The sequence below is a fragment of the Tenrec ecaudatus genome, chromosome 6 (genome assembly GCF_050624435.1).
Source record: "Tenrec ecaudatus isolate mTenEca1 chromosome 6, mTenEca1.hap1, whole genome shotgun sequence".
Taxonomy (NCBI): domain Eukaryota; kingdom Metazoa; phylum Chordata; class Mammalia; order Afrosoricida; family Tenrecidae; genus Tenrec; species Tenrec ecaudatus.
In genome coordinates this window covers 5,652,033-5,677,445 of record NC_134535.1, presented here as the reverse complement: position 1 = coordinate 5,677,445, position 25,413 = coordinate 5,652,033, and the positions used below count along the sequence as shown (strand labels likewise).

The 25,413-nt window shown below is 54.6% G+C and overlaps 1 protein-coding gene and 1 non-coding gene across 2 annotated transcripts in view; one reads left to right on the top strand and one right to left on the bottom strand.

The window, feature by feature from the left end:
- The window catches only part of ARHGAP8 (Rho GTPase activating protein 8), a 29,150-nt gene extending 4,236 nt beyond the window's left edge, over window positions 1-24,914 (top strand). Inside the window, exons 4-12 of the mRNA XM_075552606.1 lie at window positions 8,325-8,456; window positions 8,642-8,728; window positions 12,069-12,167; window positions 12,824-12,934; window positions 16,344-16,417; window positions 17,454-17,531; window positions 18,112-18,240; window positions 23,734-23,837; window positions 24,681-24,914. Coding sequence (XP_075408721.1) covers window positions 8,325-8,456; window positions 8,642-8,728; window positions 12,069-12,167; window positions 12,824-12,934; window positions 16,344-16,417; window positions 17,454-17,531; window positions 18,112-18,240; window positions 23,734-23,837; window positions 24,681-24,914 — 1,048 coding nt within the window. The remainder of the gene's footprint in view (window positions 1-8,324; window positions 8,457-8,641; window positions 8,729-12,068; window positions 12,168-12,823; window positions 12,935-16,343; window positions 16,418-17,453; window positions 17,532-18,111; window positions 18,241-23,733; window positions 23,838-24,680) is intronic.
- On the bottom strand, window positions 7,016-7,149 carry LOC142452125 (small nucleolar RNA SNORA70). Its single transcript, XR_012785172.1, has one exon. It is a non-coding gene; the product is annotated as a small nucleolar RNA SNORA70 (small nucleolar RNA).
- Window positions 24,915-25,413: the final 499 nt, after the last annotated feature.

Here is a 25,413-nt window from a genome sequence, read left to right as displayed (position 1 = left end):
CCCCCAACCCGCCCACTCAGACGAATTCAGAGTCCCTGGGTGGGGCTTCACAGTCCATGCCCTACCACGGGCCTGAAGCTCAGTAGGTCAGTCCCATCTGTCAGCACTGAGGAAGAAAGGCCTGGAGATCTTCATCCAGAAAGACTTGTCGTTCATTGTCCTGGGTTCTATCTGGATCCCCCTGGGTGGCAAATGGAGAGGTTTGTTGAAAACCCCATCGAGAAACAAACAACAGCATCAAGAAGCACCTCACTGCCATCGAGTGGATCCCAACTCTCCCAGGACCCTACAGGACAGGGCAGACCTGCCCCGTGGGTTTCTGAGACTGTAACTCCTTCAGGAGTAGAAAGCTCTGTCGTTCTCCCACAGCGGCTCGTGGTTACAAACTGCTGACCTTGCGGTTAGCAGTCCAACACATAACCACTAGTCCACCAGGGCCGCCTTTGCCAGCAGCACAGATGCGCTCTATTCTGCACATGTAGGGTCCCCACGGGTCTATAAAGATGACCCTGCAGGAGTAGAAAGCCTCATCTTTCTGCCACAGAGAGGCTCGTGGTTTCAAACTGCTGGCCTTGCTGTGAGCAGCCCTCCAGCCCTAAACATGTGTCTCTGTTGGCATGTTCTGGATAGAAAATAAAGGCGCCCTGGTGGCATAGTGGTTACACAGCGGGTTGCTCACCCCAAGTTCAGTGGTTCAAAACCAGCAGCCACAAGGGTCTACATAGAACCCCCTTCCTGGGGACGGACAACAGAAAAGTGGGTGAAGGGAGACATCAGACAGTGTGAGACATGACAAAAAATAATTAGAAATTATCGAGGATTCATGAGGGAGGGGAGGTGGGAAGGGAGGGGGGAAATGAGGAGCTGATACCAAGGGCTCAAGTAGAAAGAAAATATTTTGAGAATGATGAGGGGAACAGATGTACGAATGTGCTTAACACAATGGATGGATTATGATAAGAACTGTACAAGCCCCCAATAAAATGATTTTTTAAATAAACCAGCAGCCAGGCCTCAGGAGAAAGGAGGCTTTCTACTGTGGTAAAGATTCACAGTCACAGAGAAAAACAGAGGCCGGTCTGTGGTGCCCTCCAGGGTCACTGTGAGCCTCCACGGATTAGAGGCAGCTGAGTGGTTTGGGGGTTGGTGGTACGGTGGTGTACAAACTGAGCCGCTAACCCCAAGGTTAGGAGTTTGAACCCCACAGCTGCTCCGTGGGAGAAACAGGAGGCAGTCAGCTCCCGGAAAGATTCACCATCATGGAAACCCTTACAGGAAGCTCTACTCTGTCCCATAGATCGGGACTAGAGTCACTGTGATGTGGAACTGACCCGAGTTTTGAAACAGAAATTAGGATTCCTCTTTTATCTGTTCAGTGGGACTAGGTGGTACTGCAGTAGAGAGATGTTTATGGGTTGGATTGTGTCCTTCCTAAACCCCCCCCACCCCCAAACAGCCCTGGTGGCCTCTAGTGGTTATGGGTTGGGCTGCGATTTACAGTTCAAAACCCACAGCCCCTCCAAGGGAGAAAGACAGGGCATTCTACTCTGGTTACCAGTGACAGTCTCGGAAACTCACAGGGGCAGTTCTGCCCTGTCCTGTAGGGTCGCTGTGAGTCCGCATCGACTCTGGGTTTTTCCCTCCCTGGAAACTGAGTAGTAAACCTTCTTTGTGGCGGCGACCCCCTCAGCTGGGAGTAGGGTTTTCTGCGTTAGGTCAGTGGACAGACCCCCCTATAGGTTATGTTTTGAGGCACACAGCCTCTTTTGCGATGTAGAAGCAGTTGACTAAGCACAAGACTCAAGCAGAGAGAAGGCCATTGCATTGCGCCAGTGGGCTACACAAGACCCCCTTATGGTGTTAGTTTGACCCAAGCCATGGTCCGCGTGTCAAAGTTGGACATTGACTAAGGAAGACTGAAGAATCAATACATTTGAATTTTGGTGAGGGCAAAAAATGTTTAAAGCACCACGGACTGCCAAAAGAACAGACAAATCCGGCTTGAAAGAAGTCCGGCCAGAATGCTCCATAGAAGCAAGAATGCGGAGACTTTATTTCACATTCTTGGGACATGCTGTCCGGAGAGCTGAGTTGCTGAAGTTGGACATCATGCTTGGTAAAGGAGACGGCAGTGAAAAACGGGAAGACGCTGACAGCGAGGTTGACAGTGACTGTAACAGTGGACTCAAACGAACGCCATGAGAACAATTGTGAGGATGGCGTGGGCCCGGGCAGAGTTTCATTCTGTTATATGTAACAGGGCCAGTAAAACGGACTCAACAGCGCCTAACAAGAGAAATGCCAGCCAGCCCACACGAAGATCTCCTAAGAAGAGAAGCTCAAAAGAGACAAGGACCTTCCCCCGAGGCCACAGAGCCGGCAGAGCCTTCCTCTAGAGCCCGCACCTGCCACTGGTCTGCCACGGTGTCGTACTCTGGTGGCCTGTGTGTCGCTGGGCTGCTGGAAGCGATGCCAACCGGTGTTTCAGATACCAGCAGGCTCACTCTTCATTCAGACCAAGACAGACTAGGAAGAAAGAATAGGGGGTCCACTTCTGAAGGATAAGCCACTGAGAATTTTATAAGTGGCCACAGAACACTCTCTGATCCAGTGTTGGAAGATGAGACCTCTGCTTGGCAGGCACTCAAAATACGACCGAGGGAGAGCTGCCGCCTCAAAGGAGAGTCCACCTGCAGGACGTGGATGGAGCATGCTTTCATGATCTTTATTTGCTGAGGGGGCGCCGCGCAAAATGAGAAGAAACAGCTGTGGACCTCCATTCGTAATCAGAACATGAAGTCATTCAAAATGAAGTGGGGTGCATGAAGACTGATATCCGAGGCACACGTGAGCTGAAAGGGACTGGTACCGGCCATTATGACTTGGCTTTTCTTACGGTTTACTATGGTTTTCTTATGGTTTGCTCTGCCCAGAATGACAGATTCAAGAGAAATGGTATCATATGCATCATCTAAAAGAACATTCTAAGTTCCATCTTGAAGTACCATGCTGTCTGTGGCGGGATAATGTCCATATGCCTACAAGGGAACCCAGTTAATACGACTGTTTCTCAGATGTACACACAAACCACTGACGCCAACGATGAGGACACCGAAGAGTTCTACCACCTTCTTGAGTCGCCATTGATCCAACATTCACTGACAGTGAGCGGAGATTGGAATGAGAAATTTGGAAGGGCTCTGTAGTTGGAAAACATAGCCTTGGTGATAAAATTGAAGCTGGAGATCATATGGTTTTGCAAGACCAATGACTTCTTCATTGCAAACATCGTATTTCAACAACATAAATGGTGACTACACACCTGGCCCTCACCAGATGGAATACACGGGAATCAAACTGACTGCAACTGTGGGAAGAGACGAAGAAGAAGCTTAAGGTCAGCAGCTAACACCTGTCCCACTGATTGTGGAACAGACCGTCTATTGCTCATAGGCAAGTTCAGGTTGAAGCTGAAGAAAGTTAGAACAAGCCCACAAGAGAACATCTCAAAAACAAATTTGACGCATTGAACACTAAGAGCAGAAGGCCTGATGAGCTGAGGAAGGACACCAAGAACATCATACTTGACGAAAGCAGGGTCATGAAGAAAACCAGAAAGAAAAGATCCAAGTGGGTGTCAGCAGAGACCCTGGAACCTGCTCTTGAACGAAGTGCAGCTAAAGCACCGGAAGAAACGATGGCGTCAAAGAGCTGGACAGAAATTCTCAAAGGGCGGCTCAAGAAGACTAAGTAAAGCATGATAATGCCATGTGCAAAAGACTTGGAGACAGAACTAAAAAGGAAGACCGCGCTCAGCCTTTCTTAAGCTGAAAGAAGTGAAGAGAAAATGCAAGCCTCGAGCTGCAGTACTGAAGGATTCTAGGGGCCAAATAGTGACTGTTGCAGGAAGCTTCAAAAGAAGTAGGAGGGAACCCACAGTCACCACACCAAAAAGTACTGGTCGACATTCAACCATCCGAAGAAGGAGATTATGAAGTCACACAAGGTGTCGAAGGGATCAGGTAGCAGGCTTCAAAGAACAAAAATCATACCAATGTAAATGAGGGTGATGCAGAGTGGAGACCCAAAGCCCATCTTTAGGCAACTGGACACCCCCTTACAGAAGGGCCGCAGGGAGGAGAGGAGCCAGTCAGGGTGCAGGGTAGCAACGATGAAACATACAACTTTCCTCTAATTCTTAAATGCTTCCTGGTACAGACAGGAACTAGAAACACAGGGAATCCAGGACAGATGAACTCCTCAGGGCCAGTGGTAAGAGTGGATACCGAGAGGGTGGAGGGAAGGTGGGGTTGAAAGGGGGAACCGATTACAAGGATCTACATATAACCTCCTCCCTGGGAGATGGACAATAGAAAAGTGGGTGAAGGGAGATGTCAGACAGTGTAAGATATGAAAAAAATAATTTATAAATTATCAAGGGTTCATGAGGGAGGGGGAGCAGAGAGGGAGGGGGGGAAATGAGCTGATACCAAGGGCTCAAGTAGAAAGCAAATATTTTGAGAATGATGATGGCAACAAATGTACAAATGTGCTTGACACAATGGATGGATGTATGGATTGTGATAAGAGTTGTATGAGCCCCCAATAAAATGATTTTAAAAAAACAGAAATATAGACTTTCAACTAAGAATTATAGGGAGTGAAAGTATAAAAATGAGAAAATATGAGTTCAACTTTCCTGTGGTAAAAGCATTCTCATATTTTTCCATGCATGAATAATGACAATGGCCTATGTATGACTAATTTCAAATCTCAAAAATTTGCAAAAAGTGAAATAAAAAACAAGAATCCTGTGCGGGGGGGGGGGGAGTAGGAGCCTATGTTCAAGAGCGATGGTGCTGACAGAAGCAAGCTGCACTGAAGACATTAGCCGAAAACAGGGCTCCAGGATTGCATGAAATATCAATGGAAATGTTTCACCCAGCGGATGAAGGCCTGGAAGCGTCATCGCTAATCTGTGCTAAGAAATGAGGAAGACAGCTACTTGGCCAAGCAACTAGAAAAGAAAGGTGGCGCAATTAATGTGGAAATTATTGAGTACTATCTTTAATGCCACACACAAAGAAGCCAAACCCACTGTCATCAAGTCGGGTGCTCCTCAGGGCGACCCTATAGGACAGGGTGGAGCTGCCCTCGTGGGTGGCCAAGATTGGAACTCCTTAGGAGAGTAGAAAGCCACGTCTTTCTCCCTCAGAGCAGCTGGTGGTTTCAAACTGCTGACCTTATGGTGAGCAGCCCAACAACTAACCACTACGCCACCAGGCCTCCTCTTAACATCACATGCAAGTACAATTTGCGTAAGGTAAATTAAAGCTTGACCACAGCAGCTCATCGACAGGCGGCTGCCAGCTATTCAAGCCGGGTTCCGAAGAGGACGGGGACGAGGGTTCGCCTTGCTGACATTACATGGATTTGGGCTCCAAGCAGCGAATACCCTAAAGGTTCTTTTTCTTGCTCTTTTAATTGACTGTGCAAAGGCATGGGGTTGTGTGGCCCATCACACCATGGATAGCATTGAGAAGGATGGAAATCCTTGTGGAACCTTTCCATACACCTGGAGGCTGCTGTTCTCACAGAACAAGGGGTTCCTGCAAAGCTTCACACCAGGGGGGATCCCGTCACCATCGTTGTCCGCTCTTATCCTGAGGAGCGGGGCTCTAGGAAGAACATGGCATCGGGATTGGAGGAAGCTGGTGAACAGCGTTCAATACGCAGATGACACAACCTTGCTTGCCGGAGGTGAGGAAGGAGGGAGGGCTTGAAGCGCTTGCCGATGATCAATGACTGCAGCGTTCGGTGTAAATTACAACTCAGCGTTAACAAAGAAAGAAAGAGAGAAAACCCAGATCTGCACAACTAGACCAAGAGACTACGTCATGATAAACAGAAAAACAAAAACCAAAAGTGTTGATGTTGTCAAAGATCTCAGCTTGCCTGAATCCACGATCAACGCTCATGGAAGCAGCTGTCAAGAAATTAAGTCATCATCCCCTTACAGAAGGGTCTCTGAGAGGAGACGAGATAGTCGGGGTGCAGTGTAGCGTAGCAATGATCAAACATACAACTTTCTTGTAGTTCCTAAATACTTCCTCTCCTCCCACTATCATGATCCCAATCCTACCTTACAAATCTGGCTAGACCAGAGAATGTACACTGATACAGACAGGAACTGGAAACACAGGGAATCCAGGATGGATGATCCCTTCAGGACCAGTGCTAAGAGTGGCGATACCGGGAGGGTGGGGTAGGAAGGGGGAACCGATTATAAGGATCTATATATAACCACCTCCCTGGGGGATGGACAACAGAAAAGTAGGTGCAAGGAGATGTCGGACAGTGTAAGATATGACAAAATAATAATTTATAAATTATCAAGGTTCATGAGGGAGGCAGGAGTGGGGAGGGAGGACAGAAAAATGAGTAGCTGATGCCAGGGCCTTAGGTGGAGAGCAAATGTTTTGAGAATGATGAGGGTAACGAATGTACAAATGTGCTTTATACAATTGATGTATGTATGGATTGTGATAATAGTTGTATGAGCCCCAATAAAATGATTTTATTTAATCAGGAAGTTCAATTTTTATTTGGTGGGTACGAGAGGTAGCACAGGTCTACCAAAGCCTTCATGAATGCAGGGCCCGCCACTTGTCCAAGGGGCCGCGGTTAGGGATGTATTTGACTCCACAACCGTCCAGGATGAGGCGCTTCTCAGCCACCATATCCTCAAATTCATCAGCATTAAACTTGGTGAAGCCCCACTTCTTAGAGATGTGGATCTTCTGGCGCCCAGGGACCTTGAACTTAGCCCTGTGTAAGGCCTCAATCACATGCTCCTTGTTTTGAAGCTTGGTGCGGATGGACATGATAACCTGGCCAATGTGGACTCTAGCCACTGTGCCTTGAGGTTTCCCAAAAGCACCTCGCATCCCAGTTTGAAGCCTAGTTTAGGGAGAGCAGAAATTAGCCAGGCCAGAGGCATTGAAAAGCAGCAAACTGTTGTCTCCAAGGTCCCTTAGGGCAGCCTATACATACTAGTAGGCTGCATACACTACCGAGGAGGCTTGCTGTTTGCAGCCATTGCACACCGGCCCCCACTAGGAGGAGAACGGTCGGCTTAATTGGCTGCAGATGATTTTTTATTTAACGAAATTAAGTCATCAAGCCATGATCTTTCTGGTCATCTCGTATGCGTGTCAAAGCTGAACATGACTGAGGAAGACTGAAGAAGACCGCCTTTGGACGATGACACTGGGACTGGATTTTGAATGTGCCGTGCCGTGGGCCGTCAGGAGAAGGAAGAGAGCTGCTTGGAAGATGTGGTGAAGGGAAAGGAAGGTTATATGGCTTCGTGGATAAAAGCCAGAATGTGGAGTCCTGGGTTCTAATCTCAGCTGTGATGTCAGTGTCTATGGTAGGGAGACACTATCTCCTGGTGCCTGACCCTGGATGTAACACCGTGGCGGCCCCGTGCTGCTCCCTCCCAGGAGTGACCGTGAGTTTCCTTGGTTTCCATAATAGGTCAGTTGTCATCTTTGCTAGGTGCCGTCAAGTCAGTGCTGACTCGGAGTGGCCGTGTGCACGATAGAACGAAGCACCGCCCAGTCCCGGACCGTCCCCACAGCCGTTACCCTGAGCTCCGTGTTGCAGCCCCTTTCTCACTGCCCCTCGGCTGCTCCTGGTGTCCTTCTCCGGGTGCTGCTCTCTGCTGACAGCATGTCCAGAGTCCCTGAGATGGAGTCTTGTCCTTCTTGCCTCCAAGGAGCGCTCTGGCTGTCTCTCCTCCGGGGAAGATGTGTTTGATCTTTTTTGACAGTCCCTGGCGCTTTCGGCCGTCTTCAGCAGCACCATGCACGGACCCTTCCCCAATGTCTTCCTTCTGCAACGTCCAACTGTCACATGTGTGTGAGGTGACTGACAAGACCATGGCTTAGGTCAGCTGCCCCTTCGTCCTCAAAGTCACATCCTGATTACAGCTCAGTGTTAGGAAAACACACTCCGAAGAGGTCTGGTGCACAGGTTTACCCAGTGCCACGCGTCTCTGGGTCTCTGGACTGCTGCTTCCATGAGCATCGATTGTGGATCCCAGCAAGACAGACGTCCCTGACAACTTCAATCTTTTCTCCACTGGTCAGGATGCTACCTATTGGTCCAGGTGTGGAGGTGCTGGTCTTCTTGACCTTCCCTTGCTATCTGTACCGAGGGCTGCACCCCCTCATCTTCATCAGGAAGTGCTTCAGGCCCCCCTCCCTTGCGGCAGGCAAAGTAAGCGGATTTCTAGAACCTTCTCTGGTGCCCGTGCCCAGGTACCTGAAGTACACGCTGGACCAGTACGTGGAGAACGACTACACCCTCGTCTACTTCCACTACGGCCTCAACAGCCTGAACAAGCCGTCCCTGGGCTGGCTGCAGAGCGCCTACAAGGAGTTTGACCGAAAGTACGTGCCCGGGACCCTGCCAGGCGGGTGGGCCACACCGGGTGGGCTCCCGATTCCCCCAGGTCTGAGTCCCTCCCCTTGTTTGCCTGGTTTCATTAAGTTGATTCTGTTGAGATGGAAGCGTCTGAGAGGGCACGCTGGAGTGGGTGGCGCCCCCTGAAGGCCCCCATGTCTCCCCTCCACAGGTACAAGAAGAACCTGAAGGCCCTCTACGTGGTGCACCCCACCAACTTCATCAAGGTCCTGTGGGGCATCTTCAAACCTTTCATCAGGTGAGCACTGCCTGCCACCCTCTCCAGGCACAGAGGCTTCTCTGGGAGTCTGTGGGATAGGCTGGCCCTTGGGTGCCTGTGTTTCTGGGTCCCTGAGTCTCCCTCCCTGAGGGGGTCTGCGGTGAGACTGAGTCTTGCCAGACCACCAGCCATGGCCCACTGGCCCGCCCGGACGGAGGTGTGCCGCTCTACTCTGCCGTGGGGCCCTGTGGCTTGCGGAAGGCAGCCCTGCTGTAAGGATCCCGCTCAGGATGGAGGTGGATGGTAATGAGACCGTGGGATCAGGAGGGGGCGTGCATGGGGCAGAGTCTCGTGGGCCACAGCAGTTGTGGGGGGACCGGTGGGCAGGATGAGGCTGGCCCCCGTCCCCCATGTGCCCAGCGCAGCCATGCACCCTCCAGAGTCCTCGTGTCGTCCCTGTTGGAAATGAGGGACTCGGGCTGTGTGACAGCATTCACCTGTCTTCATGTGGGAGGGTTCTCCGGGGCCCGCCCCGACTCCTCGTCTACCCAGCTCTGAGAGACCCCAGTAGGTCCGCCACATGCTGGGTGGGCCCATGGCCACTCGGTGTGGGAGGCAGGGGACAGGGGACAGGAGGTAGGGCTGAGCCTGCCCACCCAGGCTCTGCACAGAGGGAGTGTCCTGCTGAGGGGCTGGGCCTCTGAAGCTGACTTCCGGCTGGGGCAGAGAAGTCACACAGATGGTGGGCAGGGCTGCCTCTGTCCCTGTCCCTCGGTGGTACCCTGTCACGTGGAGGCCGCCATGTTCCCCACAGCCTTGAAGGAATCACAGGTGTCCCTTGGCCCCCTGGTCAGGCACCTTCAGAACCCCCAGGCAGGGTCTCCCTGTGTCCCTGCCCCTGTCTGTGACACACTGCTGGTGACCGGTGCCTTCAGCATCTCTTGCACTCTGTCAGGGTCCACCCTGTACCCCAGCTGCCCCACTCTGGTAGTGGCCATGCTGATGGAGCGGTCACTCCGGGCCAGATATATTCTCCACTAGAGGGAAGCCATGCTCAGTGCGGCCACCAAGAGGGTCTCCGAGGGGGCCACTTCTAGGCAGCTGACCATGGGCCAGGCATTCACGTCTGTTCACCTCTGGCCGGCCTGACAGCTTCCAGAGGGGCTCCTGGTGTCACCCCTACTTCTCAGCTGCAGAGACAGGCAGTTTCCGCACTAGCTGTGAGAAGGTGAGCCCCGTCTTGAGATCAGGGCTAAGTTCTCGGCAGGTGGAGCGGCTTCCAGGGTGGGGCGGCAAGAGGAGAAGCATGTGGAGACATGTCTGGCTTCACAGCTCCTTGGGGTGCCCGGGGGTCACTGTCACCAAAATTAGCTTAGAGAGTGTCTTGTCTGGTTCCCCACCCTCCCATGGCCACTTACAGAAGGAGGGGAGGGCAAGATAGGACGTAACTACACTCTCCCTCCCCGTCACCAGCCTCACAGTGAGCTGTCAGCTGTGACTGTCCCCTCTGGCAGACTGTGTCCAGCTCCTCCAGGCCATGTTTGCATCACTGTGTCCCTAAAAGATATGCCCCAGTCTTCACACGTAGTACCTGTGCGGGGTTCCCTATTTAAAAATAGGATCTATTTCCAGAGGGGGATCGACACAGTGGACAGACGCAGCAGCGAGTGTGAGGAGGGGGGCGTGGGACTGGCTAGTGGCTCCTTCTGTTGGGCAGAGGGTCACTACGAGTCAGAGCCCACTCAGCGGGTCCTCACAGCAACAGTGACCACAGCAGAGGTCATGCTTCACACATGGCCTGACTACACCCACTGTCGAGTCCCTTCTGACACGGGGCAACCCTCCAGGACAGGTAGGACACCCACCCCTGCAGCTTTCTGAGACGGCCACTCTTGACAGGAGTAGAAAGCCTCGTCTTCCGAGGAGCTTCTGACGGTTTCAAACCGCCGACCTTGCTGTTTGCAGCCCAACACGTAACCCCTCTGCTACCAGGGCGCCTGCAGGCTGGTGTAGCCTGGGTCCTGATGCTGTATGGCCAGTGTCCAGTAAGAAGGAGAGACCCAGAGATGGAGAGGCAGTGCCCATTGGCAACGGAGGTGGAGAACGGAGTGATGCAGTCACGAGCCCAGGAGCTCCCAGGGCCACCAGGGGCTGGCAGGGCCCAGGAGGCGACTTTCGCGAAATGCACTATTTCCCCAACTAGGAGATCCCACACACACCTGTGGTAGGGGTGGTGGGGGCGGCGGCACTGAAACAAGCCCTAAAACAAACTCCCTGCCACTGAGTCGATGCCAACTCACAGGGAGCCTATAGGACAGGGTAGAACTGCCCCTGTGGGTTTCCAGGACTGTAACACAGGAGTAGAAAGCCTCATCTTTCTCCTTCAGAGCAGCTGGTGGTTTCAAACTTCTGACCTTGCAGTCAGCCCAGCCTGTAACCCACTAGACCACTAGGGCTCCTGGTGGAACAATCCAGGGGAGCTTCAAAAGCAGATCCCTACGCTTTATCCTCAATCATGCGCTATCGTACAAAAGTTGTTCATAGCCAGAGGAAACCTGGTGATGTAGTGGTTATGCATTGGGTTGCAATCCACAAGGTCAGCAGTTCGAAACCACCGGCCACTCCTCAGGAGAGGGATGAGGCTTTCTACACCCATAGAGTTTCAGCCTTGGAAACCCACAGGGGCAGTCCTCCTCTATCCTACAGGGCTGGAGTCAACGCGATGGCAGAGGGGTTGGTTTTGGGTAAAGTAATTGTTTTCCTGAAAAGGGGTTGGTTAGCCCCATCAGATGGGGAACCCATGTTCTAGAGGCTCCGGGAGAGCCTGACCCTGACCTTGAATTTGGACTTGGGCCCTCCAGAACTGTGGGACTATGACGTGCCTTGTGTTTCAGGCCACCGAGTGGTGGCCCAACTGTTAGGACGGCCACAGGGCACTCAGACACTCCAGCCTCTAGAGGGCCTTTGGCACTGCTCCTTTGTCCCCTCTCCTGGGGTCGCAGTGGGCCCGCCTGCCCATGCCTGGCTCACAGGAGGGACCAGGACGGGCCTGTGGCCAACCCAGCCTCCCAGCCCTCTCTCTACCTGGGGTTTCAGTGCCCCCATCAGTGCCCCTGGGAACACAAGCCCCTGGCACTCTGAGCCATCACTGCATCTGGGCAGACCACAGGCCGACTCGTCACTTTGTGGTGATGAGACTCCCCGGGTGTCTGGCATGTCTGCTCCCTGCCGCTCCCCCACAGCATCTATGGATTGAACCTGTGCTCATGCCCACCGGTGCTTCCTAGGAAAATGCCCCCTGGGTCTCTCTGTCTGCTGCAAGCTGCCCCGCCCCTGCTCCCTGCCGCTGCCTAATAGTGTCTGGATGTACATCTTTCAGCCACAAGTTTGGAAATAAAGTCACCTACTTCAACTACTTGAGCGAACTCTGGGAGCACCTCAGACAGGACCAGCTGAGAGTCCCCCCGGAAGTGGTCCGGTGAGTCGCCTCCTGAGGGTCAGGAGCTGGCCTTCAGTGTGGACCCAGCCCAGCCCCGCCTTGCTGACAAGCCTGTTACCCCCTCCGAGTCCCAGCCCGAGCCAGGGCCCTGTCACCCTGCACTCCACTCTGGCTGGGGGCTCCATCTGTCCCTGGGAGCAGGAAGGGCACCAGCAGCCCCACAGCAGGGAGTGGAGGGGGGAAGGGTGCAGAGGTTGGCCCTGTCCATTGTTGGGGAGGCTCCCACCTTGGTGTGCCTGACTCATGCTGGGTGCAGAGGGTGCAGGGATGTGGAGTGTGGCCCCTGTCCTTAGGATGCTCCCAGGCTAGTGAGGCCACCAGACAAGGGCACACTGGACCCAGATGTGGGGCGATGGCAATCAGGGAAGGCTTCCTGCAGGAAATGGCTTTTATAAATTAATTTTTGGGGTGGGAGGGGTAGAAATACACATAGCTACTCCCATGGAGTAGCTTTTACACATCACAGGAACCCTGGTGGCGTCATGGGTTACCAGTTGGGCTGCTAACCTCAAGATCAGCGGTTCAAAACCACCAGCCAGTCCACTGGAGAAAGATGAGGCTGTCCATGCTCTTAGAGAATTGTCAGTCAGCGTCGACTCACCAGCATTCCAGCACCAACGTTGTCTCATCCACAGGTATGACGAGAAACTCCGGAACCTGCACAGCGGCCGCCCTCCCTCTCTCGTCAAGACCCCACCGCCACGCCCGCCCCTGCCCACCCAGCAGTTTGGCGTCAGTCTGCAATAGTAAGTGACGCTGGCTGGCAGGCTGCTGGGTCCAGGAAAGGAGTGTGTCTTCAGAGCCTGGACCCGCAGCTGAGCTGGAGCCTGTGTGCTGTTTGCTGCCACACCTGTGTGTGTACTCGGGGCCCCACGTGCAGACAGTCTGGGGCTTGGGACATCGCCAGCTCCCAGACTTTGTCCTGGGGTGGCCTCTGTGCCCTCAGACCACTGCCTTCCCATGTGGTTTGGTCAGAGGAAACCAGCCTCGAACAACCGAAGGGTCGGTAGGCGCAGTTGTACAGCGATGATATGTAAAGATCATAGTAAAGTCATAGAAGATAGAAGAGAGAATAAAATAAAGGAGTCAGACACATTTTATGGTAGCATGCTCACCTCAGCCCCTCTTGGTGGTCCACGTGGAGGTGGCAGAAGAGAGGAGGGCATCTTTACTAACTTGGGATATTTATAGGTGGCCACAAGCCATGCATATTCAGTAGTTACATGCGTCACAAGGTGGGTGGTAACTACAGTAAGGTCCCTGAGCTCACAGGTGAGCTAGTACCTGCACTGGGGGAAGGTGAGAGGCGGGCTGGGTGACGCAGCCGGAGGAGATAACAAAAGAACATCTGCTTCTACAGGGAGATAAAATCAGCCACGGGCTCACTTTAAGGCAGCATAGCTGTCAGGGGAGAATCTGTGGGCATGATATTTAAAGCAGGATAATGGACTTGGACTTCATCTCTAACTTACCAAAGTGGTTGGCTTTGCTGCTGTGGAACACTCACTTTCCAGATTCCCCGTTACAAGTTAGGGACTACAGTCCTCATCAATTTCCCTCGGTGTTAGTTTCCCCAGCGCATGACCATATGACACGGGTACAGACACCCAGTGACACCCCCCCCCCCCGCCTCTTCGGAGGCTCATTGTGAGCGCTCTGCGAAGACATGGATGAATGGGCCCCGTGCAGGAGGGGCTGCAAACCCTCCCTGGAAAAATCCCAGCGTCTTTGGATTCCATCTTCCCACGCACTTTAACATTCGGAAGCCGTTTTGTATTGTGAGCCGGGTGAAGGCTGGCAGCAAGCAGGCCAGTTCTCTGCTCAGCGATTCCTGCAGGTTCTTTTTCACGCTGTGGCCTGCCGGGCCTTCACTCGGCCCACTGCCCCCGGGCGTCCAGTCTCCGTCCCTCCTTCTGTCCTAACCTTCTGTGCGTCCGCCTTGGAGAAAAACTTCCCTTTGTTCTCTCATGACTTGAAGCCCCTCCCGTGTTCAGTCTAATGTTTGCACCGACTCTCTCTGCGGTGACAGATGTAAGCAGACACGCTGTGAACCGCAAGGCCAGCAGTTCGAAACCGCTGGGGGAAAGATGCAACTCTCTACTCCTGTAAAGAGTGGCAGTCTTGCAACCCCACAGGGGCAGGTCTACCCTGTCCTGGAGGGTCACTCTGAGTCAGAATGGGCCCAGTGCTGGGAACTTTTGTTGTGGATTGTGATACGAGTTGTACAAGCCCCCAGTAAAATGATTTAATTATTTAAAAAAATATTTTTAATGAAAGAAAGTTTAAGCCACTGAAGTGTGTGCTAAATAAATTATGTGTCGATAAAACCTTTACACGCGAAACAAACCAGAACTACAAAACCCAAAACCCTGCAAGGCAGTCCCACCCTGTCCCAGGGGTACCCGACACACCACGGCCATCCCGTCAAAGCTAGCTCCCGGAGTGCCGGTGTATAGTTTCCATTCCTGTCAACCTCTACCCAGGCAGGTAGCTTCACTCTTCTCCCTTGGGGTAGATGCCTTACCCATGGGGCTCCTTTAGTACAGTGTCACTATGTGGGTGGTGGTAGGAGCTGCTCTCTGAACCTAAAATCTTCAAGAAGTAGATTGCCAGGCTTTTCTTTGGCTGCACAGCCAGGGGATGGCTGTCCACCTCCAGGTTAGTAGTCTACTGCAAAGTGCTCGCAGCATGGAGTCCTGCATTCCGACAGGTGCCCCCCGGGCTGTGCAGGTGTGCCGTTCACCCACCCGCCTTTTAGTCTGCAGGTGGAAGACAGGCGTCAGCACACCCATTGGAGAGTTTCTGCTTAAACTGTCGCCTCGCCCTGGCTCACGTCCCGGCGTCAGCTGTAATCGTGAACTTCAGTTCTGTGTCTGCAGGCCTGTGTAACCTGACGTGAATTCTGCCAAGGCATTCAGCTGTGTGGACCCTGACACACTGCGGACAGCCTCGTGCCAGTACCAATTTGCTGGAGACCACCCAGCAATGGTGCATTGACCGGGCGCTGCCAGAGGTTCAGGCCGGATTCAGAAGAGGGCTTGGAACAAGGCACATCATTGCCGATGTCAGATGGAGCTTGGCTCAGAGCTGAGAACCCCAGAGAGATGTTTGCGTATGTTTTATGCACTATTCCAAGGCAGTCTACGGTGTGGCTCATAATAGACGATGGAGAGCCTTGGGAAGAGCGGGAATTCCTGAACACGCCGTTGTGCTCACCAGGAACCCTGGACATGGATCAGGAGGCCGTCATGCAAACAGAACAAGGGGGTGTTGCGTGGCTGCAGATCAGGCAAGGTGTGTGCCAGAGTTGCCTCCTCTCCCCACACTTGTTCAACCTGTATGCCGAGCAGATCATCCGAGGAACTCGCTTAGATGAAGAAGAATACGGCATCGGGATGGGAGGAAGGCTCGCGCACACCTGCAGTGTGCAGACGACACGCCCTTGCTTGCGGACGGGGAGGAGGACTTGAAGCTCTGGCCGATGGGGATCAAGGTGGCAGCCTTCTGTGCGGATGACGACTCAGTGTCAAGAAGACCCAGATCCTCACAACCGAGCCAGTGGGTCACGTCGTGATAAACGGAGCAAGGCTGAAGTTGTCAAGGATGCTGTCTTTCTTTGATCCCTAATCAATGCTCACGGAAGCAGCCGTCAGGACTTCACATGACCAAAATTAATGAATTCATTTTTTTAAGGAAATCAAGTACCATATGACAGGCGTGCTGCACAAGGCTTCTTGGAAGGTGGCAGTGCCTGCATGTCTCAGGCTGCTAATAAGCCTTCCTCCCGCCCCGAGGTGGAAACCTACAAGGTTACCCCCAGACCCGGCCTTTAACTGGGCTCCAGCTCCCAGTGGGTGGCTGCTGCAGCTCTCACGGACGCACGGAGCCCCTCTGAGCCTCCCCGTGCACCTCCCGCGCTCTGAGTGCCCTCCAACAGGCTCCTGTTCATCCCTCAAAGCCCAGCTCACAAGATGCCTCCTGAGGAGCCATTCATACCCACAGGTCCCTGCTGTGGCTCACGGGTCTGCTGGAGCACCCTGAAGCGTCGCTGGGGTCCTGGACTTTTCCCTGAATGGGGAGCGGACTCGAACCTAGGCCAGCTCAGCTGTCTGTGCGCCCACCTGAGGCTGTTCCCGTCTTCTCTCTGCCCCCCAGCCTCAGAGACAAAAATAAAGGCGAGTTCATCCCCCCCGTGCTGAGGGCCACTGTGACGTACCTTCGAGAGAAAGGTAAGAAGGGAGGGAGTTGCGGGTCCCTGGATGTGTGCGCCCGCTGCCTGTCCTCCTCATCTCAGAACTCACATCTGCCCATGCGCCACGGGGCAGGCACTGGCTGGGCAGCCTGGCACCACCAGGTACCCACTGTGCAGCCTCGGGCCAGCGGCTTGCCTTCTCTGGGTCACAGTTTGCTCCCCGTCCGCAGAGGTGGGTGGCAGGCTGTGGGGGCCTTCCCGGGGAAACACAGGCTATCTGCTTCGACCAGCCTGACTCACAGCAGGTGGGGGTCCAAGCAGAGCTATACCCTATCGGGTTTCCATGCTGATTTTTAGGGGTGCAGGCAGATCTTGGGGATACCACAGGCTAGTTCCAGACCGTCACAATGAAACCAGATGAGCATCTTGCTTTCCGGGTGCTGGAAGAGTTATGTTGACTGGGCCATAGGGGCCCAAACGTATGTGGCCTGCCACCCCTTTTTCAGGAGAAATAACTTCTCAGCACCCCACCGCCCACCCTGGCGATGGGAATCTTTTGTGCTGTAACGGCTGGCAAAGCTTCTGGGTGGTGAGCGGGTGATGCCAGCTGGTGGTGCTGATTCTGTGGCCTGGTGGGCCCGGCCCTTCTCTCGTCTGTCAGCTCTGGAATGTGCTAGGAAGGAGTTTGCAGCAAGGACGCCCTTCGGGGGCTCAGAGGCCTGGAACTCGTCGCGGGGGTGGGGAGTGGTCACAGACTGTGAACTTGTGCGGGACACGGAGTACAGGGAAAGCAGGTCTGCTCATGGGTGCTAGGGTTTTCTTCATAGCCACCCTGGGTGAGTTTGACCCTCCCATCTTGCAGTTAGCTCTGTGTGTGTGTGTGTGTGTGTGTGTGTGTGTGTGTGTGTGTGTGTGTGTGTGTCCAGTCCAGCTGGAGGGAATGGGCTGGACTGAGGCTGGAGAGCAACCCCTGCTGGCCACAAGCCTATGCTGCTGCAGCCATTGGATCGTTGTGGAAAGTTCTGGAAGCTCGGAGTGTGTGCAGGGGGCCTGTGAAATGCCTTCTCCCTCAGGATTGTACACTGAGGGCCTGTTCCGGAGATCGGCCAGTGCCCAGACCATCCGAGAGATTCAGAGGCTCTACAACCAGGGTGAGTTCATTCCCCCAAGAGCCTGGCCCTGCCGTCTGCCTGGCCGTCCAACAAGCCCTTGCTGGTATCAGAGCAAGCACAGAAGCCAGCCAGCCAGCCACACACTGACTGCCTCCACCGAGTGGCCAGGCCAGGGCGGCCGTGCTGGTGGGGCACAGCGCCCCCTGTTCCAGGTGGGGGGGTTGTTGGTGGCCGAGGTGACTCTAGCACATGAGTCCCCAGCACAAGCTCTCCCCACGGGTGTGGGTGGAAACAGCAGCCCAGGCCCAGCGCTCAGAGGCTGCAGAGCGGGGCGGCCCATTGTGTCTGTCTCCCTCTGAGATCTCCCATGCGGGGACTTGCTCCATGCCCATGTGCTCTGCTCCGCTCCAGGGTGGCATCGTGGGCTATGTATCGAGGCCAGTCTCAAGGGCACAGGTTTGAACCCACCAGCCGCTCAGTGGGAGAGCGATGTGGCTACCTACCAGCCTCGGGACCCCACGGAGCATGGCCACAAGTTGGAACCGACTGGGTGGCAGGGAATGAGTTGCTTGGCATGGCGCTTTATCATTCGCTTACTCCGCCCCTTCTTCCCATGTAGGGAAGCCCGTGAACTTCGACGACTACGGGGACAGCCATGTGCCCGCCGTGATCCTGAAGGCCTTCCTCCGCGAGCTGCCCCAGCCACTGATGACCTTTGAAGCCTACGAGCAGATTCTGGGGATCACCAGTAAGCACCCCATGGCCCTGGGAACACGTGCCCGTGCCCCACACCTGGACTGGGGGCTCTAGGGGTGCGGGGTCAGACCCACCCCCAGCCTACCAAGGGCTGGGGACCTCAGGGCCCTTCCTCAGCCTGCTAAAGGTCCACTTTGCCGGTCCTGGGCCATCCGTACAATTGTTCCTTTAAAGCAGTGGTGCTCAACCTTTCTAAGGCCGCGACCCTTTAATACAGTTCCTCATGTGGTGACCCCCCCAACCATAACATTATTTTCATTGCTACTTCATCACTGTCATTTTACTACTGTTTTGAATCAGGTGACCCCTGTGAAAGGGTCGTTCGACTCCCAAAGGGGTCTCGACCCACAGGTTGAGAATCGCTGCTTTAGAGCCACTGGGTGGGTTTGATCCCGAAACCTTTCAGTTAGCAGCCAAGCCCTTCCCCAGTGACCCAGACCCCAAAAAACTCAAACTCACTGACATCGACCACTGCCCCACCCTACTACAAACAATTAAACCAAACAGGGGACTCCCAGCGACCCTGTAACAGGGATCCCAGACTGCACATCTCTTCAGAAGCAGACAGCCTGTCTCCTTCAGGGAAGCTGGTGTGTTTGAACTGCCGACTTTGTGGCCAGCAGCCCAGGGCCTGACCCATAGCCCCACCAGAGCTCCATGTCTGTGGCCGATCGCCCACGAGTTGGCGCCAACTCAACTGCATTGCACTCCGTGTGGTTTCCCGTGGCTGGTTTCTCTGCAGTAGATTGCCAGGCCTTTCTGCTGAGGTGCCCCCGGATGGACTTGAGCCTCTGACCGCCGGGTTAGTAGCCGAGTGTGCATTTAGCACCCTTGTCCCCACCGACCTTAGTAATGGCCCTGGGTGCCTTTGCATCTCTTGCTAGAATCTTCCCCGGGCACGTGCTGCTTGGAGCCTGGCCTTTTCTGAATCCGTTGATGGTTGCAGCGTCAAACTCACTTGGACCTCTTCCCTCTTCCTCTTGCTGCCTCAAGAAGGGGGCTGTGCCCTGGAGGGATAAAACCCAAACCCAAGTCAGTGCCTCCCAGGTGAGGACGACTCAGAGCGACCCTGTAGGACAGGGTCAAACTGCCCCTGTGGGTTTTCCAAATGATTTCTTTGTGAGAGTAGCAAACTCTGTCACCTGTGGTTTCGAACTGCTGACCTTGCCTGGAGCTATGAGGCTGGTTAATAACCACTACAAGTGGAACCGCGAAAGAAAGGAAAAAAAGCTGGTTTATTAGGAGGCTGGACATTGGAGCGCCCTTCCAGCAACGAGGCAGTCTGGTGGGTGCTCAGGTCACCCCCGTTTCCAAGTGGTTTTCACAGTGATTCCTTTCGGTCGTGTGAGTCATGCACTCCCTGCAGGTGGACATGCGTGTATCTTAAGCTACCTGGCAGGCTGCCCCGCAGCCATGAAGCACCATCTGCAGAGAAAGCATTGGGTGCGTACCAGAAGAAGGCTGTCAGTCATTCTCGACCTCTGCTCTCTAGCTGACCGCTCCGTGTCCATCTCCCACAATGACCGGGAAAGCTGGAGGGGTCCAGGAGTAATCAACATGCCCTACTCAAGTTTGGTTAAATGGAGAAGCAGTGAAAAAGGGGAAGGCCTTCCCCCAGATGGATGGACACAGTGGCATGGGTCCAGGCGTGGGACGATTGTGTGGTGGTGCAGGACCTGGCCACGTTCAGGGTCGCTATGGGTCGGAACGGACTCGATGGCTGGCACCCAACAGCAGCGATGACTCAGGCAACGCCCTTGGGAACCGCCAAAGCGCACAGTGATGCGTGTGGACGCGACACGGCTCTCCCTCGATGTGGCGGACTCAAATCAGAAGGACTGTGCCGTGCTCCCTGCATGCTTCCTGACCCTCAGCAGCCCCTGAGCCGCCCGCCCGTTCCCAATCTATATGAACACGGCGCTTTATTTCATCCGGGCCCTGCTGGCGCAGTGGGCTAATCATTGGGCTGCGAGCCATCCGATTGTAGGTTCAAACCCACCAGCCGCTCGACGGGAGAACGATGAGGCTGTCCCCTCCCATGACGAGTTACAGCTCAGAAACCCTAAGGAGCAGTTGAATCGGAATTGACCGGATGGCAGTGCATTGGAATTTACTGACCCCCTGTCAGGAGAGACCAGTCCCCGGAGAAGGCCGTCATGCCGGGAAAGCCAAGGGGCAGCGACCAAGAGGAAGGACCGCCATGAGGTGGATGGACACTGACTGCAACGGTGGATTCAAGCGTGAGAACTCTTATGAGGACGGCCCAGGACGGGGCAGTATTTTGTTCTGCTGTGCGTGAGGTCGCTATGGGTCGGAACCGACTCGATGCACCTAGTGGCTACTACAGCTGGTAGCCACGGACAGCCATTTCCCGTTTTGTTGCGCTCGCCGATCATTGTAAAGGACTCCACAGGCAAGCCGTCAGGAAGACACCCGGGACTCCTTTCTTACATGGCCAGTCTGAGGTGGGGGGCGGGCAGGTAGGGGTAGGCAACCAACAACTACTTTGAAAGGAGTGTGAGCACATCAGGGGGCAGAGGGCGCAGATGAATGGGAAGGGAACTTCCAAGCAGAACACGCCCACGCGCCTCATGAAGAATGCCACTCTGTGATGGGCACCCCAATGCTGGGCAGACCTCTGCCCAAGGACAAGAACATATTTGCCGTGCTATTGCTCGGTGCCACCAGGAGTCCGTCCCTGACCCACGGCAACCCTGTGCACCGCAGCACAGAGCACTGCCTGGTCCTGCGTCAGCCTCACGCCCGGGACTGCGTGTGTGAGCCCCTGGTTGGACCCTCTGTACTTTACCAAGCCTGGGGTCCTTCTCCAGAGACTGGTCCCTCTTACAGAGAACATGTCCAAAGTACATGAGACGAAGTCTTGCCGTCCTTCTAAGGAGCACTCTGGCTCTGCTTTAAAAAAAAAAAAACCCCAACACAATGATTCCCCAAGATCCTGCTGAGATACTACAAAGGAGTCCAAGGGCCCTGCCCTGGGCTATGATGTAACACAGAGTGGATGCCTTTGAATGGCGGTGCTGGCGAAGACTACTGAAAGTGCCATGGAGCACCAGGGGAGCAAGCGATCCTGCCTTGGAAGGAGGATGGCCAGAATGCCCCCTGGAAGTAAGGATGGAGAGAGACTTTGTCTCAGGCTCTTTGGACACGCTGTCAGGAGAGACCAGTCCCTGGAGAAGGACATCGTGCTTGGTAAAAAGGAGGAAGGCCCTCGACAAGATGGATGGACACAGTGGCTGCAACAAGAGGCTCAGGCATGAGAATCATTGTGAGCATGGCTCAGGACCGGGCAGTGTTTCCTCCTGCTGTAAGTCGGGTCGCCGTGAGTCAGGGCACCTACCAACCACAGGGTGGGACTCGGATGCCGGGCAGACTGAGGGTGCACCTTGCAGGTCTGCTCTGTTGAGACACTGAGGTGTGTTTATGGGGAAATGCTTTGAGAAGTACAAAGCATAGGAGCATGTGAGTGGGACGCATCTCCAGCCCACGACGTGAAGGTTTCCTCCACGGGAGCCCTGGCCTCCCAGACTCCTTAACGCATGAATGTTGTGATAGGCAGGTTTATTGTGCCAGCCTGGCCAATAATCACCTGTGGGATTAATAAGGTTGCAGTTTAATTGAAAGGCAAAGAGATGAATGGCTCGGTGAACCTCACCTTTCTTGTCTCTTGCTCTCTGATGATCGGACCAGTGTGCAGCTGCCTTAGCTAGTTCTCTGCCTCAACTTGCGAGCTACACTACCTGTGGGACACCCAACCCGTGGACCATGTTGCTATAGTTTGAGGTTCCTTCAAGACCTGCTTCGCCACACTGCTGGTGTGCACATCACTTGATCTTGGGAGCTGTCAGGCCCTGTCATCTGGCTGACTGTTAGCGACCTGCCCTGCTGTTTGCTGCCTGTGGTCGTATTGCCTGAATTGCTCTACAGAAGATTCAGCTGCCTGCTTCCTTGACTTGTACCTCTCAGCCCTAGTGGGTTGAAGGATTGGCAGTGTATTAACTGTCTCACAGAAGTGAGTTGCACTGATCCACTTGTACTGCTCTGTAGACTAATTAGCTGTTTATTTCTTATGCAGTATCTATCTATCTATCTATCTATCTATCTATCTATCTATCTATCTAATCATAAGGGTCCTGGTTTTGTTTCTCGAGAGAGCCCTGTCACAAATGTTGAGAGTTTGTCCGCACATACGCTCTTCCCGGTTTTGTTTCCCACAGAAACCCACAGGGGCAGTTCTATCCTGTCCTGCAGGGTAGCTGTGGGTCAGAATTAACTCAATAGCAGGGAGTTTGGAGAGAGGTCTGGAAGTATTTGGTGATCACGCAAATGTGCATGTCCAGAGGTGTGACTTTTAACACTTGGTGAGGGGAGTTTGCCTCCGAGAATGCAGTAAATTCTCTGGGACAGACAGGGCGGCAGGAGGAAGGCCACTGGTGCTTAGGGAGTTTCCAGAGTGTCACAGCATGGACTCCCCTCCTTGGACAACTGTCTTCAGCTGGTTTCTCTTGAGGAGCAAAGCCAGAGAGGCGCTTTTATATTTCAAGGGAGTGCTGATGTGGTTGTGGAAGCTGGAAAGTCCAAAGGCCAGAGGCTTCTCCTGACACGTGGTTCCAGGAGCTGGTGAATCCAAACTCTTACACATCTGATGTCAGGCTGCTGGCTCACATCCCAAGGCTTTCAATGGACTGGCTGTTCACAGCTGGAGACAGTATGGAGGGTGACTACATTGTAGTACGCTAAGGAAGCCCGATTGATTCCGTTTCTTCCCAGCTTGGATGCTGTATGGTTTGGTAAAGGAAACACTTCTGAAGGTGGGTGGGGAGAGAGTATTTCACTGAGGCTGGGAGAAGCTGGGACCCCACAGGCCGATAGAGATGTCCCTCTCTGTTTGGGGTGTGTGTGTGTGTGTGTGTTCTATATGTGTGGTATGCCTGTGTATGTCTATGTGTGTGTGTGATGTGTCTGTATCTGTGTGTGCCTGTGTCTGTGCATGTGGGTCTCTGTGCAGCTGGGCCTGCAGCAGGGGCCAGGTGTATGCTGGCTGACTGAGGACTTTGGTTTCAAGGGCACAGCCGGCAGATGTGGGTGTGGGTTTGGAGGAAGGTGTGGGCTCCAGGCCACTGTTTGGGGGCTACCTTTCCCCAGAGCAGTGCTGTGTGGGGCTCATGGGTCTGAGAGTCATCAAACGGGTGGCACTTGGCACTGTAACCACCTTCAAGCATCAGTCATTAGTGGGTGTGGCTATGTCCCAATAAAACTTTATCGACACTAACAGCCTGTGGGCCAGAGTGGTGGGCGGAGCTTGGCTGGCCGACCCCTGGTCCCAACCATTCCTAGTGCTTGGTTTTATCAGTATCTGGAGGGCATGGACAGAACAGGGAGAAATTAAGGGGTGTCAGGGGGATGGCCACAGGGCTGAGCAGGAAGTCAGGTGCCCCAGGCTGACTATCTGCCCTGGCCGTTGCAGGTGTGGAGAGCAGCCTGCGTGTGGCCCACTGCCGCCAGGTGCTGCGCGGGCTCCCGGAGCACAACTACGTCGTCCTCCGCTACCTCGTGGGCTTCCTGCACACAGTGAGTACACCGCCAGCCTCCTGGATCCTCGCCGGCCTCCCTCCCTTCCCAGCCCACGGGGCTCCCCCGACAGCTGATGGGGATGCTCCCTGCCCTCTGCGTGCACTCACCACCATTGCACACACATGCAGGTACACATGCCTGCTCACTCGGCCACACTCGGCCACAATCACACAGGCTCACACACGTTCTCACAAACACACGTGCTCACTGATGTACAAACACGCACACACACACTGACACCCTCACCTGCACCCACACACATTCTCACGCTCACTGACACTCCACTCTCACACACTCACTGAGGTACATGCACTCACGTATTCACACGCACACGTGCACACACACTGAGCCTTCACATGCTCTCTCCCACACACTCTCTGACATACACACTCACAGCTGTGGTTGGCAGGCAGGGTGTGAGGAAGTGCTGAGGAGCTATCAGCCCTCAGTCCCCATCCCTGAGCCTCCCCTCTCCCCCCAGCACCCCACAACGGTCCTCACCCCACCCGTGAGGCTCCTGTGCGCTCACTTCTTTGTGTCCCGCAGTGCTTCCTGCGTCGTCTGTTGGCTGTTCCAGTGTGCACAGCCAGCCAGGCTCCCCTCTGTGCTACAGTCCAAGTGGGGGGCTAAGGGGACCCCAGAAGGCTGATCAGGAAACCCCATCTGAGCACAGAGTCTGGAGACTTTTACAGAAGGAGAAACTGAGGCATGGTGGGTGGAGCCGCCGAGGAGGAACACTGGCTGGCGACTCCATCCCAGTCGCAGCGCCCCGGGGTCATACTTGTCTCCTCTGGCCCCTGCGGGAGTTTCACCTGCTCCCCTCGCCCACCCCTCCCCCAGGTGTCCCTGGAAAGCCTCCGGAACAAGATGACCAGCTCTAACCTCGCCTGCGTCTTTGGGCTGAACCTGATCTGGCCGTCGCAGGGGGCGGTCCCACTCAGCGCCCTCGTGCCCCTGAACCTGTTCACAGAGCTGTTGATAGAGTACTACGAGAGGGTCTTCAGCATCCAGGTTCCCGGGGATCCCTCACCCACCTCTGCCAAAGTCGGGCAGCTGGATGCCCCCACACCCTGAGGCTGTGGTGGAGACAGCTAACCTGCCCACAGCTGGGAAACGGGCCTAGCTGGAGAGACTTCGTGACCACCCATCATCTGTGTGCGCCTCATGTGCTTCCTAAACTCGTCCCCCGAGCCAGTCCCCACCAGGCTTTAACCCCACCCCGGACCAGCCAGGAGCATGCTGGCCCCCATCCTTGCTGCGGCCGGGGCTCACAGCACACGGGCATCAATTGAACATGAGGATGGAGGGGCTGTGGCTCGGAGCAGGCAGCTGCTGCATCGTGTGGCATCACTGACCACCCAGACCCTGGAATGGAAGCCCACCGTCATGCCACGGTGCCCACATGCTATGAGTCAGACTGGTCACTCTCCCCCCCTGCAGGGACACAGTCAGACATGGGCAGCTGGGGCACGCAGCTCTGTGCAGACATCCTCTCGGGCTCGCCGGGCGGTGCTCATGACCCAGGCAGAGCCCCTGTGCATGTGCTAGCCTGCCGCCTGCTGTGACCCAAGGA